The following is an 18,805-nucleotide window of genomic DNA, read 5'->3' as shown; positions in this document are numbered from 1 at the left end:
TACCAGACTTTACAAAGTAAAGACAGAAGCATGCAGCTTTCGAGAAAAGTGTACATCAAAAGGTATGGCAGGTAAGGGGAGCATTTGACTAGTTACCTGCATGGGGCCAGGGATGTGTAATGGAGTTATATTTCGTCGCAGTGCCGGTGCTGATTTTGGCCGGTACCTCCTTTTTCGCTGCTCCTCTGTCCTGTGTGTATTCCCTTCCTCCTCAGCTGGTTTCTTGGAGCCATGCTTGGTCTCTACTGGAGGAACTTCAGGGAAGTATCGCTGTTCTGACTCATTCTGGGGATTTGTAGCTTGGGCTGGGGAAGGTGGCGGAGTGCTGGTGGTTATGGTGGAATCTGAGGCTGAGCTGTTCTGCTGCCGATGCTTGAACCTGAACGAGTCGCTCCTGGCTGGAGGGCTGGGAGGGGTCTGAGAGGGTTCAGACACTGAGTTTTGTGGTGAGTGCTTGGGTAACTGGGAGAGAGACATGTAGTCCAGTTTTGGGGGCACCTCAGGTCTCCTGAAAGCATTCACATCAAAGATGGACTTCCTCTGTTTGGGCTTTTTGTAGATTGACAACTGGGTGCACTCAGTAATACAAGCTCCCACTATGACTTTAGGCCACGTGCCTCCGCTGGGTTTTCCTGCGGGATTCTGCACCTGGTCCACAGCAGTCTGAGGTGAGCTACAGTCAGACGGCACAGGAGTGAAGGTGAAGGGGCGTTGGAAAAGTTCATGATTTCTGTAGCACAACTCTGGGTGGGGCTCTGATTGAGTGTGGGAAGTGGAAAGTGAGCGAGAGTGTAGAGAGCGGTTAGAAAAGGGCTTGTGGTGGGTGCTTCTGTCTAGAGACTCAACTATGTTCTTACAACCTTCCTCTCCCCTGCCACCGGAGTCACAGCTGCAAATGTCTGTTTGTGTCGAGCAGTTGTGTTTGGGGCAGTGGTGCTTAGAGTTCCTGCAGTTCCTTGTGTGGACCTCACATAACTGGGGCCGGGGGATCTTTTCCGAGTCTTTACAACTTTCAAATAAACTCTGCCCAGAACAGCTCTGTGGTAGAAACTGTCGAAGAAGGGAGGTTAATGAGTGCTTACATTACTAACAAATAGTTCAAGATTAAAATGAAAAGCTTTGTGAATAAATCCTCAATGACAATGGGATGTAAAACAAGTGCAATTTACAATTTTGATGTCTAAAAATTCAGTGTGACTGATCCTCTTCTATAATATGTGCATATTAAAAACAGCGGGAAGTCACTTTACTGAACTTGCAGAGAAAAACTACCTGCCTAAACATGGACATTTTTAAATGGTCACAGCAAATTAATCTCCTATGTGCAGTTCTAAAAAGCCTTTTGGTTTATGTCCATGTCATAGCACCTGGGACCAGAGCAGGGGCAGTTTTTGTATGTTGTAGGTCTAAAGAATTCACCTTCATGAGGGAGATGCTGAGAGAATCAATGCAGTTCCTCAGCAAAGACTCACACTCAGAGACCGACTTGTCATCAAGTGCAATTCCATTGATCTGAAGGAAAAGAAGGAAAATACACAAATAAAATCCACCTTGCAGTACAACTGGATAAATACATGCACCAAAAGTGTGAGCATCACAGAATTCCCTGACAAAATATGGACAGCTAATAAAAAAAAAAGAAAAAAAAAAGAAAATCGTCTTTGTACATCATCCTAACGTTAACAATGAAGTAACTGTTGAAAATGATCCATTTCTTAAATGCATCTTTGGGCAGCATACTCACAGCTAACAGTCTGTCACCAATAGTAAGTGCACAGTCTCTGGCAGCTGGACTGCCTGGAGCTAAAGTGGCAACAAACACTCCACTTTCAAGGCCTATGCCACTATCTGAGAAAGGACAGAGAAAATGAGAATATTAATAATAATTATCCAAAATAAATGGTAGTCTTGCAATAAATAGTCATCACTATTTTTTGTAACTGAATGTCATTAGTTGTTCTTGTGAATAGTAATACAGTGAATGGTACAATGTTTTCCTAAAATGGAGCTTGAAGCTGACCTTTGTGTCCAGCTAGGTTTAACTGGATCGGAGTGATGATTCGTCCTCCTAGCGACTTCCTTCTGCGAACTACCATATTGATCACTCCCTCTCCACTCAGCACTGCCTTGATCACCTGCTTCCTATCCTTATTCGTAAGGTCCACATTATTAATTTTCAGCAACCAATCATTTACCCTATAAAGACAGAACAGAGGGATGATTTAAACATTACATATCCTTTGGGATCAGAACCAAAAAAATGGGTCATTTTTTCTTTTTTACATTAATAGGCATCACAAAATGTTTTATGATACCTACCAAAAAAAAAAAGTACATATATGCCTTATTTATCAAGAAGTAAAGCACTGAGACAAATACCTTAATCTTCCTTCAGCAATACTTCCTTTATCCACTTTACTGACAAATATTCCACCATCCCCTGGTAAATAAGGATCATTTACCCCTTCAGCAATATCAAACCCAAGTGCTTTCAAATCCATGTCCTGAAACAAGGAAAAACAAGAGTAATACCTTTACTCTATGAAAATCAGAAAACACTTCATAATTTCCTGTAAAAGGGAATTTACTGAGAATATTATGGCGTTTCTTACTCTGTGCTTCTCAAATTCAACAACTTCCGTCTCCCACTCCATTGAGTCCGTGTCAATGGCTGAATCATGCGAACTGTGAGCCATAAGCTGACGAAATCTTGCTTCCTTTTCTAACTGGTCTTCTATCTTTTCTCTGCAGTAAACATGAAATGTGTATTATGTACATGCAGCTTTAGACACAACCTCAACTTTTAGACAGTGACATAAATTCTCCACTGGATGGCACCAAATATCTGGTTAGAGATCTATAGTCCAGATCTCCAAACAACAGTAGCAAGTCTTGAGTACAACCCAAACTATAAATAATAACATTTAAGTTTTAGGCCTAAACATAGTGCAAATGGTAAAACCCTTGCAAGTTAAAAACGTAGTGAAATGACTCACTTTAGTTCTTTGAGTTCACGCGCAGCATCATTTTTCTGCTTCCTCATGTCATCAAGATTCCTCAGAGCATCTGCCAGATCACTCACAGCTCTGTCTCTCTCTCTCCTCAGGTTGTCACAGAGCGTTCTGACAGATGCACACAAAACGTAAACAAACCTATTTTGTCCAAGGGTCTCTGGAGCTGACAACATATATAACATCTTTCCATATAACAAGCAACGGCATCTTTAGATGCTCTCTTACCGTATGCTCTCCCTTTCTGCCACTATCTTGTCTCTCTCCTGAAAGGCCCAATCCCGTCGACATTTGGCTACCTCGGCCTCCTGCAAGGCCTCCTTCAGCTCCTGAGAGATGGCCTCATACTGCTTTCTCAGCATTTCAATCTCCTTGTTGGCTCGTTCCATGTCCAGAGTTGTAGAGTCTTGTTTCTGAAGGCGTAGAAGAAAATGTAAGGTGATGAATATTGGTAAGTGAAAATGATAGAGACAGATTTTTCCGATACACTTGAGGGTGGCACACATCCACAATTCATCAGCAGTGTAGACTTCTCATTCATTTCAATGACAGCCCAGCATTTTCACAGCCAGGGTCCTAAAGCAAGCTCTAGCAACAAACACACACATTAGTTTTGCAAAAACTTTAATGTAGCTCTACTTATCTGGCAACTCAGAGTTTCGCCTTCTTTTAACTTTAGAATTGTTTTCACTGGTACTTTGGCAGAGAATAGCTCTTATCTAATGACACTGTAATTAGCTGTGCAGCGTTTGTTGAGGCTTTAAACCCATTCATGTATAAGTAAATGTATTATAGAGACATTATTGATATTGTTAAAGGAAAAAAAAAAAACTTTATTAAATTAAGTTACAAGTTCTAATCTAATTTAATCACAAGATCACCAAGTAAACTAATTCAAATTAAAAAGCAACTTCCATTCACGATGCGTTGTTAAGGTAGATTGAAAGAAAAGGGTCACAGATTAGATTTTGTAGTGTGGGTGGATGTGGGTCAGATATTGTGTAGAAAATTTAGGTCTCGGACTCTGCCGGCATGTCAGCATTCCTACTCTCTTGCTCGCTTTAAAAAAAAAAAAATAAAAATAAAAAACTTAACAGCAAGAATAGTGTCAAGTGCATTGAATGCATTAATTAAGTCCATAGACTAGACTTATTTCTGATGTAGTGCAACATTCATGTGTCAAACTGAGCCTTTTCATTGTAAATACTGGTAATTTTGCTAATGCAGAAATCTCAGTTCTTTCACTGTAATTAATCTGACAATCACACTAAAATGTAGCGTGATGGTGGATGCAAACATCTCTCAAAACAACAACAACAAAAAAAAAAAGCGTGGAAACCCGCCAGCTGCCAGGAAAAAAAAACAACAAACATTTACTACTACTACTATACGAGATAGGATGAAGGGATTATTGCCAGAGGAATAAATCAATCCTTCCATTTGTAATAATAAATCTCCTGTCTGTCTGGCTACCTGTCTGGCTTGGTAATACTCTCGCAGCAGCTGGTCCCTCTGGATGATTGCCTCTGTCCTCTCCTTGCGGGCCACATCCCTCTCTTCGCGCACCGTCTCAATGTCCTTGCAGGCCTGGCTAAGCTCTTTCTGGGCCTCAGCTTTGTCCTTAACCTCGTGACAGTATTTCTCCAGAAGCTCATTCTTTTCACAGATTGCCCGGTCCCTGTCCACCAGTGCTGAGGCCAGCTCCTTCGCATCATAAAAATATCATCAGTGGGTGGAGATTAAAAGTGGATCAACAACTCCATACATACAATGCATCCACAAAGTACTCACAGCACTTCATTTTTTCCACATTTTGTTATGTCACAGCCTTATTCCCAAATGGATCAAATTCATCATTTTCCTCAAAAGTTCTACAAACAATACCCCATAATGACAATGTGAAAGAAGTTTGTTTGAAATCTTTGCAAATTTATAACAAAACAAAAAATCCCATACACATAAGTATTCATGGCCTTTGCCATGACACTTAAAATTGAGCCCCAGTGCATCCTGTTTCTACTGATCACCCTTGAGATGTTTCCACCTGTGGGAAATTCAGTTGATTGAACATTCATTGGAAAAGCATACACCTGTCTCTAGTAAAGGTCCTATAGTTAACAGTGCATGTCAGAGCCAAGCCATGAAGTCCAAGGAATTGTCTGTAGACCTCCAACACAGGATGGTATAAGGCACAGATCTGGGGAAAATACAGAAACATTTCTGCAGCATTGAAGGTCCCAATAACACAGTGGCCTCTATCATCCATAATGAAAGAAGTTTGGAACCACCAGGACTCTGGCAATTGAGAGAGAGGGCCTTAGTCAGGGAGATGACCAAGGACCTGATGGTCACTCTGAGAGCTCAGGCATTTCTCTGTGGAGAGGAGAACCTTCTGGAAGAACAACCATCTCTGCAGCACTCCACCAATAATGCCTGTATGGTACAGTGGCCAGACAGAAACCACTCCTCAGTAAAACACATATGACAGCCCGTCTGAAGGACTCTCAAGATGCTGAGAAACAAATTCCTTTGTCTGATGAAACAAAGATTGAACTCTTTGGCCTGAATCCTCAGTGTCATGGCTGAAGGGAAACCAGCTACCGCTCACCACCTGGACAATACCATCCCTACTGTAAAGCATGGTGGTCGCAGCATCATGCTGTGTGGATGTTTTTCAGTGGCAGGAACTAGGAGACTAGTGAGGATCGAGGGAAAGATGAATGCAGAAATGTAAAGAGACATCCTTGATGAAAACCTGCTCCAGCACTCTCTGGACCTCAGACTGGGGTGATGGTTAATCTTTCAACAAGACAATGACCCCAAGTACACAGCCAAGAAAACAAAGGAGTGGCTACGAGACAACTCTGTAAATGTCCTTGAGTGGCCCAGCCACAGCCCGGAGTTGAACCTGATTGAGCGGGGCCAAAACATTAGAACCGCGTCTTATAATGCACTCCTGTAAGACTCCACTACACAATTTGAACTAAAAAATGAACACAATGAAGAATGATCACATTTCACATTTTAGGTTGACAGTTTCAACCTAAAAACTGAGAAATTCTAACCTTCTAAAAGTATAATTCATGGCAGAGCCATTGTATTGGACTACATTAAATTGCAAAGGTGGTCATAATGTTATGCTTGATCGGTGTTGTGGAATAATGTTCACTGACAAATATAGCAACTGAAAGTGCAGGAAATTATTTTGGAAACATGACTAATCTAATTTGTATAATGTCAATAAAAAGCCTCCATTTCAGCTGTTACCTGGCGCAGAGCCTCCAGCTCTTCGTTAGCCACCCGTCTCTCTGACGAAGTGTTTTTCAACTTGGCCTCTGCCATTTCGAGGCCAGTCTGAAGTCTGTCCACCTCTTTGATCACCTGGTCTCTCTCACTCATGATCAGACTGTACTCGCTGATCACAGAATCTCGCTCCTCCTTGATTTTCTCACAGTCCTTCACCGCCTTGAGCTGTTGAGTCTTGAGTCGTGTCACCTCTGACTGTAATCGCTCTATCTCTCGTTGAAGCTCCTTATTTTGGGCTGCAGCCTTGGACAACTCTTGCTGTGTATTATCAAACCTGCAACAGATAGAATGGTCAGTAGGTTTACCTTTTTATATACATTTTCACTCATTGCAGAATTTATTTTTTGTTTTAAATCAGAACCATTAAAAACTCGGGGGCGGCTGTAGCCAAGCAAGGGATTCTCAGGTTCATAAAGAAAAATTAAAACTAGTAAAGCTTGCAGTAAAGCATTTTGGTTAATAACATTTTAAGTACTGTGCAGATCTGACCTCATCATTAAACTCAAGTGCCAAGTTTATGGCAAGGTTTCATGCAACTGCTAGTCATCAATACTCTTTTAGTGTGTGTAGCTTCTATTGCTGCTGGGTAGTTTTGTAATATTTTCAATTTCACCTTCTTATAGAGGAGTACTGCTGCTGATAGTGGATGGCAGCATCTCTCTGTTTCAGCAGCATTTCCATTTGTTTCTGAAGTCGATGATTCTCCTCCTCAGCCTGATCTAGACGGCTCAGGTCTGCATTGTGGCTGGCCGTCTGCTCGTTATAGTGCTTCCTCAGAACTTCGTGGTCTCGCTTCAAGGCCTCCATTTTGTCCACAGCTGTGTCATACAGTTTGTTGAGGACATCAGAGGATCCCTCTCTCATTACCTGAAAAAGACACCTTTTTGAATTGGCCTCAGAAGGACAAGGGGGGCCTGGTGGATCAGTGGTAGAGCATTGGATTGGGATGCAGAAGGCAGTGGGTTCAAATCCCACCTTGCCAGCAACCAAGGGCAACCTTGGTGCCGGTCCCGAGCCTGGGCCAAAAAAAAACAACAAACAAACAAAAAAAAAAAACACACATGCCAAATCAACATGCGGAACATGTTCCGCTGTGGCGACCCCTGAAGGGACAAGCCGAAAGCCGTAGACTGAATTAGAAGGACACTAAAGTACAGCTCATTTTGTGTGTGCGCAACTATAGCATAATTATATAAAGATCAGGTTTTAGCATTCAGGCGTTTCTTGGCTACAATGAATAAATGCTTCTATTCAATTTAACTTTATATATAGCACCAATTCACAACAAAGTCATCTCAAGGCACTTTACAGAATAAAGTACAGACTATAAAGATCTATAGAGAGAACCATATAGAAACCATATGAACCGTATAGAAAATTTCCCTTTGAGCAAGCCCTAGGCAACAGTGGAGAGGAAAAACTCCCTTTAACGGAAGAAACCTCCAGCAGAACCAGGCTCAGGGTGGGCGGCCATCTGCCTTGACCATTTGGGGTGAGTGAAAAGTGAAGACAGATAATAAAAGAGCAACAAAAGCAACAACAAATCATCAGGCAGGTTGGTAGGACCAGAAGCTGCACACTGGAAAACACACAGCTTCAAACCCAGGGACCAAGCCTGTCACCCACTGTCAGGTAAGACAGACATAAAGCCAGATAATGTATGGTGTAATGCTTTACATTAATGGACAAACATAAAAAAGTTGTTGCTTCAGTAGAATTTCTGTTTTCACATATAGCCTCTCTGCGGCTTATATCACTGAGTCGTAACGAAAGTTTTTAACCTTAATATATTTTCTAGGATGTTTTTATGTCTCCAACGCATAAATAAATCATAGATTATAAGTTTATGACACTAAGGGCTTTTACTTTTACCCTTTATGCTGCAACATTTTGGATTTTTGGGTTTGTTTGTTCCATCTTTTGTGAAGTTGTGTCCATTAGTGTTGATTATCAAGTAGAGTCAATAACTTAAAATGTTTCTTGACCAATTAGACTTTGCATCACAAACTACCAGCATCAAACATATACACGACCAAAAACAAAATAGAGTAGAAGACAGACAATAAAAGTGTAAATGTTGGTCCTGACCACTTAAAAAGACCATCTCTAACTTAAATTCTACACAAAAAACAACTTTGATGCATTTTTCTTCTTGCTAATAAATTACTGTAGCATCCTATACAGATTAATAAGTTTCAATAAGCTAAAGACCTGACATAGGACATGTCAGTTCTGACAATGTATTATGTATCATGGCAATGGGAACTTGTCTTAGCATCAGCATCCCTAGGCTTATTTGAGTGCTAATTTGACTGAGGCTGAACTGTAATTTACCTAGTGATGAAACAAGTTCTGAAAACAATGGAGCATGTATCCTAGGTTATGTAAGGTATTGCAAACATTTAATGATCAAACCTTCTGACTGCAGTCAGGTTGAATACATGTCCCGTAGACAAAGAGAAAAGGACTCAGGTTAAGTCATTTGTCTAATTTTCAAGAATGTTTTGATCGATGTAGATATGGAGGACATATCCTCCTATGGACATAAGTGTCCATGTACTGCAGATTATAAAGTTATTATACACCTACGCATCATAAGAATCCGTGCACAAATGAGTGCATGGATTCTTATGATGCGTAGGTGTATAAGTATAAACGTAGATGGGTTCGCCAGGTGTGCAGGTACCTGCTGGTGCAGCATCCTCATGTCAGCCACCTCTCTCTGGTCATCATCATGCAGCCTCCTCAACTCCTCACAGGCCTGCTTCATGTGGTTGTGCTCCCTGACCAGCTGTATGTTATCTTGTCTCACTGCCTCAAGTTCCCCTTTCAGTTGGGCGTGCTCACACGCCAGACGGCTGTGCAGCGTACTGAGGAGATAACCACAAGTAACATCAGACCGTGGGCATTGCCAACAGTACTTCCAATCACAATAAAGCACTCGTAGACAAGCATAACAAATGTAAACCACAGGAGAAGAAAATGCTGAAATTATTATTTTCATTACTAAATAATGCTAATGTTTAACAGAAAATGTAGAACATTCTTGTTTAAAGAATGTAAGGTGATGTCTTAATCAGCTTGTTTGTCCATCAATAGTATTCCAATGTAAATATTTGTTAATTCTTCTGATCAACTAATTATTTCACTACAATTCAGAAATGACAGTTTCTGCCGATGAACTGACATTCCCTTGTGGTCTTCATTAGTGTAACAACTATTTACATATTGATATTGACTTAAGGATGAGGAACACGTGCTGTTTTGTGTCAGTCTTTTTTTTTTTAAACCTACCTTAATTTAATAATTAAGCCAATTAAATAAATACACTGTACACTGTGTGTATTTGTACTTTTACTTGTAACTTCACCAGTTTTCAACCTGGTAATGACATCACTTGGAGGAATCTTCAGTTCAGATTATTTCATCTCGTTTCTCACACTATGGAGGTTGAGATTGTGGTCAACATGTTTTTCCACAGCTCCTCAAGCTGATATTATCTGAACTTCTAATAATGTAAAACTGTTCTGGGTGATGTCATCTGGAGGCAGTTTTCATCCAGAAGAAAAGAAATATTTAAAAATGGGGAAGTCAGAGAGAAGTTTAAAAGCATTACTGTAAATTTACACCCTAACCTAAAGCCATGGGGAGCAAGTTGAAGATTGGTGAAGATGCCCAGTAAGTACAATTTGAGTACTTCATCCACCACAGAGTAAAACTCCCTGGTAAGACTTGACCATGACTTCCCATTCACAGATAACAGTGTTATGGAATGGATAAGAATGGATAAGTGCAGAGGCAGACTCGATAGAGATAAATTAAGACTCTCTCTGCTGTGTAAACAGACCCCAGAAGATGAGGCTTAAACATAATCCTTCATCTGTCTGTTTGCATTGGAGCCAGATGTTGGTCCCTACAGTTTGGAGACAGTATGGCATCATTAAATCACACAAATGGACCAACCTCCTCTTCACAGCTTATTTCAGGGGACAACAAATGCTGTGTTCACAGCATTATCCTCATGGCACAGATGCCGTGCACACAGGGTTCAGATAATGATCACAGAACATGCTTTAGCATGAACTCTTCAAATTCAGTCTCTGCTGTTTACATCTTTGTGGAAAGACATCTAGATTTCTGCTGCTAAGGCGATAATTAAAAAGAAAAAAAAACTTTTACATCAAGCAAAAAAAAAAAAAAGAACTCAAACTGATGAAGGCTTGCAAGGATTTCTTTTTGGCTTAACTCATCAGCATTTGGACTGATATAAAAGCTTCATCCCTATTACTCCCGCAAAAATAAAATCTGTTCTATGCAATCTGCTGTGAATATGTCAAGGGGAGGAACTGAATACCATCTAAAACCCTGCAGGCTGACCGTGAATGCATACAGCACAAATGCACTACTGTTGAAAAATTTACAAAGGCCCTGTAGTACGCTTTCCACTCACTGGTAGAAGTCTGCTTTCTTCACAGCCTCCTCACACCTCTTCAGGGTGGTGCTGTGCTGGTTCTGCAGGGATTGCAGTTCTGCCATTGCCTTCATGCACTGCAGCTTGAGACGCTCATAGTCATGACTTGCTTTTGAGTTTGGCCTGTGACACAAAGAGGGAACCAAAGACAGTGATGCAACAAAAGTTGTGTTTTAAGATGCTAAAAGTATAATAAGTTATACATCATACAAATGTTTTTCTTATGAGGACAGGAATGACGAAATGCATTATAAATGCCTTGATTTACAAAGTCAAGCATATCTTAAAACAATTTTCTCGCATGAAAGGCTTTAGCGCACTTGTAGTTTTTGTTGCATTTAAAATCTGAACAAGCCAATATGCCTCAATTCACCAAGTGCAGGTACACACAGGATCACTCAACCTTTCTTTAAATGTTTGCTTTAGAAAACAGGTAGTTAGTTGCATGAGATCAGAACAGTACCGGCAGTCATCGAAGGTAGTTCCGGGTGAAGAAAGAGCCAGGCGTTTACGCAGCTCGTCCCTCTCCCGAGTCACATGTCTGAGCTGGAACATAACAGTTTCCATTTTCTCGTTAACCTGGTGGCTGTCCATGTGGGCAGGTGAGGGGGATGAGGCTTGAGTAGGTGTACCTGTGTGAGTCAGCATGTCACTTGTGGCACGTGTCATTCAAAAATCTCAAATGATTTGTTGTTAGTCCAGTTACAGTAGGGGCTTCAGGTCATGAGTTGCACTACGATTACATTCATTTACAGCACACTAACCACTATATTACTAGGATCATTCTTAATTATTATTTGCACTTTTGAAGATAGAATTAGCTTAATGTTCTACCTCGTAGTTTGACTTATTGACAAGCACTGTTAATTAGCAAATGCTAACATCCCCCTTGTTGATTTAAATGAAAGTTTCCCTTTCAGTGGCATAAAACAGTCAAATCCTTTCTCCCTTAGAATGACTAAAATGAAACAGGCCTGTGTGCGTGTGTGTGGAGGGTTTCTAAATCCTTCTCACATCTGTGTAATCACTTGCATGTGCTCAGAGTCTATAAACAGGCAGCAACCAAAGACCCACTATTATTTATAAAACCTGTGTTCACCCTAAGAATATGATGATGATGATGATGATGTTTGGGAAATTGCTATAACTAAACACACTCACCTATGCTGCTGAGCGAGCTGCTGCTTTCTGAGTCTGAAGGCATGGTGGACAAAACACTGCAAGTGGACCCTGTGTGACGAACAAAAACATTAAAGTCAGATTGAAGGGTACTCAACCATGTCTGCATTATAGTCAGATGATTATCTCCAGCATTGCATGGAATATCAAGGCTTTGTGGCTTGAGTTACATTCGGGGGCCTTTACGGGGAAAAAAAAAAAAGGCCAGCTGGAGGCATAATAAGGTGGGACTTTCCCCGACTTGGGATGACGGGCCTGTGGGGTGAGAGAAGAGTGTGGCTAATTATCAGTAGACCAGGGAGCTTGAATACTGACTAGCCAAGGCCCCAAAGAGGCTGCAGCCACAGAGCTTCTCCTTTTTATCTCCTCTGACAACATCACCCCCCCACCCCCAGTGAAAGCCCCTTCTTTTATAGCCTACAAGTGATTCATAATTAACTGTACAGAAACGAGGCCTCAGTACAACACTGTCAGTATCATGAATAGATCATGTTATATTAAAAATCTACATTGTGTGATGAGAATGCAATGGCAGACAAAAACAAAAGTCCACATACTCAAGGTAAAAATGGGGCCAGATTGTTGTAGAAAACAACGAGTTCATCCGTGCTGTGATGTGAATATCAAAATGTCAGTGTTTTTTATATTATTATTTAAATTATTGGGGACACAGGTTTTCCAAGGTATCGAACTGCATTAGCATCCTAACGAGTGTGATACACATCTCTGCGTGACTTTTTTCATTCTACTGTGGTCAGTTAATTTTGTCCACTCAACAGCCAAAGACCGAAAAATTCTTAAAAAATAACTGAAAATCCTCATATATGAGACAGTGACAGCACCAAACAGTTGTCATTTGCACATGATTTAAAAGATCAAAATTGCTACTGATTAATTCTTTTGTTGCGTTTATCTGACTGCACAAGCCTTGACCAAACAACTGCCGGAGCACTTTTACCGAGATGTGACTTAGCCATAAGATAAGCATCATATAATTCAGGTAAATCAGATACTTCCAGTTTTAGAGAAAGTCCAACCCTCGACTCAGCACAGGATCATGACAAACGACTCTATTTACCCACGTCCCAGTACTCTGAATCAATCCCTGACTGGCTGGGGTCCCACTAGCTAAAAGGAGACTATGAGTTTGATTAAGACTGGAAGGAGCCCAGCTAACATAGCTCACTCTTCTTTTTCCCAGTGAAGCACTGAAAAGGGAAAAAAAAAAAAAAAGACTGATGTGCCTCAAGAACTGTGGCATCCCATGGATCAAGCTCTCTTTGTTCTTGCTCTAGCTTAAGTTTCCCATGACTGTTTGAGCGGAGTGTCTCAATGGGCAAGGTTCACTGTGTCATAGCTCACTCACTTTTCTGTGCAGTGGAAGTCATGTGACCTGGACCTCACCATCGTCTGACCCTCAGCAATCCTGTATCACCTTTAGGTTGATTTCTTTCAAAGCCAAGTACTGTAAAAAAGTACCAAGTACCGTGTTCAAATAAATCACTTGCTGTAGTGATGAGATAGGCCTTTTTACTTGGTGGGAAAACCGCAGGTGTTACAGAGCCAGCATGCACAATTTACAGTACAGTGCACATTTCAGCCATCATTCAATTTAGGATTTACAGCTGTGCTTTGCCTATGGTGACAAAAATACTGTCTGTGAAAACTTGCAGCTTTGATTAATTTATTGTTTTCAAATTTGGCCAGATCCCAATTTCCTTCCACATAACATTTTGCATTTCAAGTGCAGCCCTGTTTGCATGCCTGTTTACTTGCTGGCAGGCCTCTTCCTGCCTTTGCTGGTGCATCACTGACACCTGTGGGTCTTTAAAAAAAAAATTAATACACAAAAGAAATTGTGAAACTCCACATGGAAATCCACCAAAAAAAACAAACTTGTAAGAATGAATCTACTGCAACCAGCACTAATAGCAAAATGTCTAAGCAATCATTGCATACAAAAATACTGCACTGTCTTTATGAATTTTGGTGATTCTCTAATGTTTTAACTAGTTCCATGAGCCTCAATTTGAATTTGGTTTTGTCTTAGTCTTGTTAGAAATTACTCTTGAAACATTGAATATGCTTACACAGATATAATAGCCATGAATCAGAAAAAAAAAAACTAAACAAACAAAAAAAACTAAAGAATGGCATTAACTTGCCGATGGTAACGGTCCACTGGGGAAAGAAAAAATAAATACATAAAAAGTGTATACTCTATACAAAAAATATAATTAAAAAAAATTGTGAGTGTATTTAATTCTCCTGCTACTCAACACCTATATTTATTTTGTAGTAGCAAAGCCAAGTGAGAGCGTCACCCTCGATACACACCCTTATGATGTGCTGCAGTCACGTTATTGTTCTTTAAGAAAAGGTGAGAACAATCTGTTAACAAAAAGGTGTCTACTATGAAGCCCTGGAGCTATTGCTCTATAAAACTACAGAGTGTCTTTGTTTATGAAAAAATTGAAGCCCTCTTTGATACACATTTTAAGTCTTATATCAATGTCCATCTTATTAAAGTCAATTTCCTGCAGATCTGTGATCACTTCTGTAGGCTACATTTAGTATTATTAATCTCAATATGGGGTTCACTGATGTAGCTCTCACTTATTAATGTTTTGATTTCAGTGGTGATCTAGCTCTCATCCTTTGGGATATTAGGTGACCGGGGAGTAACAAGCTCAGGTTGCTTATAATAAAAACCTAGTCTGTAACAAGCTGCTGTTTTCCTGGGGAAAGGCCCTTGTTTTAGCAGTGCAGCGGAGGAACCTGTCTGCCCAGTAGCAAAAGACAGTTCAGGCCATGTGTGTGTGACTACCAACAGTGAGCTGCAAACTACTGAGATCAGTCCAGAACATGTCACATGCAAACTTCTTCCGCAGCAGAAAGCCCATCAGTATTCACTTCTAAACTGGCTGCATGATTGTGAAATGCAGCGCAAAAATGAAGAAGCTTAGAAAAGTAGTCTCACTCTGCAGCTTGGGTTCTCCTATAAATAATGAGGACAGAATAAATGCATAATTAAGATCTCGCCATTCAGCTCCCTAAGTATGATACGATTACTGAGAGGGATCAAAGTAACGAGCAATGCAAATACTCCTTCTTAGGTGCAGTAGAGGTGCCGAGTGTGAATGCATTACAACTGCGTCATATTACATATAAATACTACACATTACAGTTGAAGGAAGGATTCGGGGCTGAAAGGGATGTTGGCATACGAATTATGGCCAGTATGTCTTACGCTGAATTTAATGACAAATTTATTACCATCATAAAAACAGCTAAATTATTTCCATACTTTTGAGATTTAGCTGAGTGGGTAAAACAAGAATAGCGTTCATCAGTGAAAGGCAAGATGAGTATTTTTATGAGCACAGAGGACACATTTAAGCTCCTATTACACTAAATCCAAGAGTTAACACATCCCAAAACAAAGCAGACAGAAGGCTCAGATATGTGTCATTTATCACTATGATCTACAAAATGTGTATTTTCATGTTTAAAGACAAAATCATCTTCAGCTAGCAGACTGGATGAAGCTGAAATAACAGGACACAGAATGGAATTTGTGTCATGTTAAAAGGTTAAACATAAATGTACATGTGTACTACTTACTTACAATATGGTATCAAATCTCCAGACCACCTTTATGTTGTAGGAGAATAAGAATTTAAAGGCACATGTTGTGAGTCTCTATAGGTATTTTCTAAAATACAAAGAATGCATAATGCAAATTCTTACTGGAATAAGAATAAGAGACTCATTACCCAAAACCCATAAAAATTGATAAGACCATTTTAATGACCAATAATTTTGTCATAAATTAGCATATGCTGATGTCAGTTCTTTGTTCTAAAATGAGATCTCTGCGTATATTGACTATAGTACAAGAAAAACAAAAGCTTAATAGACTAATTGTTTAATTGATCAGTAGAAATTTAAGGTAACATTGCTTCCATACAAAACATTTCCTATTTGCGCCTTCTAAATACTCAAGATTTCTCCATTTTATGCAATAATAAGCTTAATATAGTTTGGTTTTGGAGTGTTGGCCAGACATAGGAAACAATGTTAGAGTCACCCATGGCTTTGAGGACTTCTAATGGAAAAGTTTTTAGCATTTCCTAACACTTCATAGATCCAACAATTAGAGATAAATCTGACTAATTGGTTAATAGCAATTTAAAGAAATTTCCCTTGGGCTCTGAGATTTGTGATCAATATTTTCTTACATTTTACAGACACAGAAATGAATTTAAAGATTATTCTGTAAAATAAAAAGTTTATTGTTAGATGCTGTTTGTTTCGCCCCGAGACAAAAATAAAACGGACATTTGTAATTCTGTATTAGTACATTCAGATGAAAGTTTGTAAAAAACTAAATTTAGTGCAATCAAAAAAAAAAACTGTACGTTTGTGAGGTTAATAATGTTCAGTTTCTGTTGAGACTGTCTTGGTTCAACGATATCGTCTTTCATGCTTTTTAAATTGAACTGAAGACTTTTTTTGGGGGGGGGGGCTTCCTATTTATATCACTGAAGCTGGACTAAATGTAGTAATGCAGTACAACCTCTTCTAAAATGATCACACAGCTGAATGAATCAACATTATCACCTTTACGAATACAATTATGCCAGAGTTATTGGTTTAAGCCTGATGTGCCAGTTGTGTCTACGTCATTGCCCTGTGTGCATTAACAGACATTTAGTTCGTCACACATTTATCAGTGGGTTATTGATTTCCCCCTCTTTCTCTCACACACACACACCTCCAGGCAGCCCTTCCTATCACTACATTGATTGTTTGAGTCTTTTTAGGTCCATTAAATACTCTCACAAAAGGCCAGGAGTCTGTGCTTGTGGTGACATGGCAAAGGAAATAAGCACAGTAGTGTTAGTGTAAATAGGCACCAGGTCACATGCAGCCCTCTCTCTTTATATTTGCCCAAAGGAAAAGTCATTCCCTTCATCACTTTGTCATATGGTCAACACGTCTAATGTTAGGTCATGCACAGAGCAGGGGAACAGGTTGGATCATGGCCAAAATAAAGGACAGTGGACCTCTAACTACACTGTGCATCGCTATGATAAAGCTGCAGATGCTTCCAAACATGCACCGAGTCACCTTAACTAACAACAGGTTTGTCCTCTCACCGGTTGTATGATCCACTGGTCCGATGCCATCCATCAGCACAGAGAGCAGGTGAGGGTGCGTCTTCTCCAGAGCCGCGCAAAACTCTGCGAAGCAGTCTCTGTCCTTAGCGATCAGTATCTTCAGGAGGAGGTCCACTTTTTCCGAGTTGGAGGCGCAGTCGTGGCCCAGCTCGTAGTGTTCAGACTGGCTGAGGGACCCGCAGTGAGCCAAAACATCCACAACTCGGTCTGCATCTGTTATGGACTCCACCAAGTTGTGGTAACATTTCTCCAGCAATTCCTTATGTTTAGGCTCCATCTCTTCTCCTTCTGTTTCCTTCCCCACCACCCCACCCCTGCTTTAACCCGAGCCGCTTCGGGACAAACCCAGCTTCTTAGTCTGTCTGGTAGTAAACTTCACTTTGGACTACTGTCCCAGAAAGTGTCCCGCTCGGCCCAGCTGGGACGGTTTTTCAACCCGAATTGAAGGATACACAAGAAGTAGCCATATTTGTTGGCCGGGGCTGTTGACTGCACGAAGATGACAACACATTTTCCCGACCGCCGCTCCGTCCTTCCTGGAAAAAAAGAAAGAAAAAAAACAGACGTGTCTTGCTTCTTACGCTGCGCTCTGCGCACGCTACGAACACATTGTCGTCTTTAAATCAAGTTGTTTCGACATGTTGGAAAGTGTAAAAACTCTTCAGAACCTCCGCGCGTAAGAGCACAAACTCCGCCATGTCTCACCGTCCCAGCAGCGGCAGCTCTGAACCAATCACGTTATTCAGAGCAATGGACATTTAAGGTAAACGTGGGCGGGGCCTCGCTTTTAGACGCACCTGGCTCCCCGCCGCTTTCAATTCCCATGGGGACAAACGTAAAATGTAAATTAGTACAACATCGTGTAAAAAAAAAACTTCTAGAAAGTTCTTCTAGAACGTTATTCGGCGTGTAAGGCGTTGAATCAGTGTGTAGCAGAGTTTGTGATGGGTTTGGCGTTAACTGTAGGGTCCAGGCATCCAGAAAATACATATTCTAAATCTTATAGAAATAAGAGATATTATTAATCTTTCCTCAAAATCTCATCTCTAATCTGCCCTTATTAAGAAACTGGCGTAATATTGTCCATCAGGATAAAGACGCAAGTAATTTCCTTTTTTAATCAATGAATTACATTTTGTGATCTTAACTATGTCTATCAGCGTGGCTAAATAACTGAGCACAAAGTCAAAACACAACCATCCATCTATCCATCCATTATCTGTAACCGCTTATTCTGCTCAGGGTCGCGAGCGGGGTACAGGTCTGTCTGTCTGTCTATGTCTCTTTCACGGTTCTGAAGAGACAGACAACCATCCACGTTCACATTAACACCTACGGGCAATTTAGAGACAGAACAACCCCAAGGAAACAAATTAGAAAAATAATAACAATAAATCAAAAATATACACAAAATCAATACAAAGAGATGAAAAATGGTTAAAAAAGCTACATGTTGATCAAAAACGACATAAAATGAGCACAAACGGATAAAAGTGATCAAAATTACATTTTATCTGATTTTAAGACTAAAATGAGACTCATAATGACTGCAAACGGTGAAATTGACCAGTAGTAGATGACTTCATGAAAAGCTGTACAAATACTCAAATAAAAATGTACTCTAGTAAAATGGTATTCCTCTACTGTGTGAGCAT

The 18,805-nt window shown here is 40.3% G+C and overlaps 1 protein-coding gene across 3 annotated transcripts in view; it reads right to left on the bottom strand.

The window, feature by feature from the left end:
• LOC137105263 (disks large homolog 5-like) overlaps nucleotides 1-17,876 on the bottom strand; it is a 30,450-nt gene extending 12,574 nt beyond the window's left edge. Inside the window, exons 1-16 of one of the 3 annotated variants that reach the window (XM_067487191.1) lie at nucleotides 17,130-17,876; nucleotides 11,950-12,018; nucleotides 11,252-11,420; nucleotides 10,768-10,911; nucleotides 9,004-9,187; nucleotides 6,931-7,184; nucleotides 6,279-6,591; nucleotides 4,485-4,715; nucleotides 3,240-3,424; nucleotides 2,997-3,122; nucleotides 2,613-2,745; nucleotides 2,380-2,504; nucleotides 2,021-2,196; nucleotides 1,745-1,848; nucleotides 1,420-1,512; nucleotides 97-1,050 (exon numbers count right to left, since the gene is read on the bottom strand). In XM_067487191.1, the coding sequence (XP_067343292.1) occupies nucleotides 97-1,050; nucleotides 1,420-1,512; nucleotides 1,745-1,848; nucleotides 2,021-2,196; nucleotides 2,380-2,504; nucleotides 2,613-2,745; nucleotides 2,997-3,122; nucleotides 3,240-3,424; nucleotides 4,485-4,715; nucleotides 6,279-6,591; nucleotides 6,931-7,184; nucleotides 9,004-9,187; nucleotides 10,768-10,911; nucleotides 11,252-11,420; nucleotides 11,950-12,018; nucleotides 17,130-17,427 (3,558 nt within the window). In that variant the 5' untranslated portion in view covers nucleotides 17,428-17,876. The remainder of the gene's footprint in view (nucleotides 1-96; nucleotides 1,051-1,419; nucleotides 1,513-1,744; nucleotides 1,849-2,020; nucleotides 2,197-2,379; nucleotides 2,505-2,612; nucleotides 2,746-2,996; nucleotides 3,123-3,239; nucleotides 3,425-4,484; nucleotides 4,716-6,278; nucleotides 6,592-6,930; nucleotides 7,185-9,003; nucleotides 9,188-10,767; nucleotides 10,912-11,251; nucleotides 11,421-11,949; nucleotides 12,019-17,129) is intronic. The other 2 variants (XM_067487192.1, XM_067487194.1) reach the window with 2 other exon arrangements.
• Nucleotides 17,877-18,805: the final 929 nt, after the last annotated feature.

This window comes from Channa argus, chromosome 20 (assembly GCF_033026475.1).
Source record: "Channa argus isolate prfri chromosome 20, Channa argus male v1.0, whole genome shotgun sequence".
Taxonomy (NCBI): Eukaryota; Metazoa; Chordata; class Actinopteri; order Anabantiformes; family Channidae; genus Channa; species Channa argus.
This window is presented reverse-complemented; position numbering and strand designations above follow the sequence as displayed.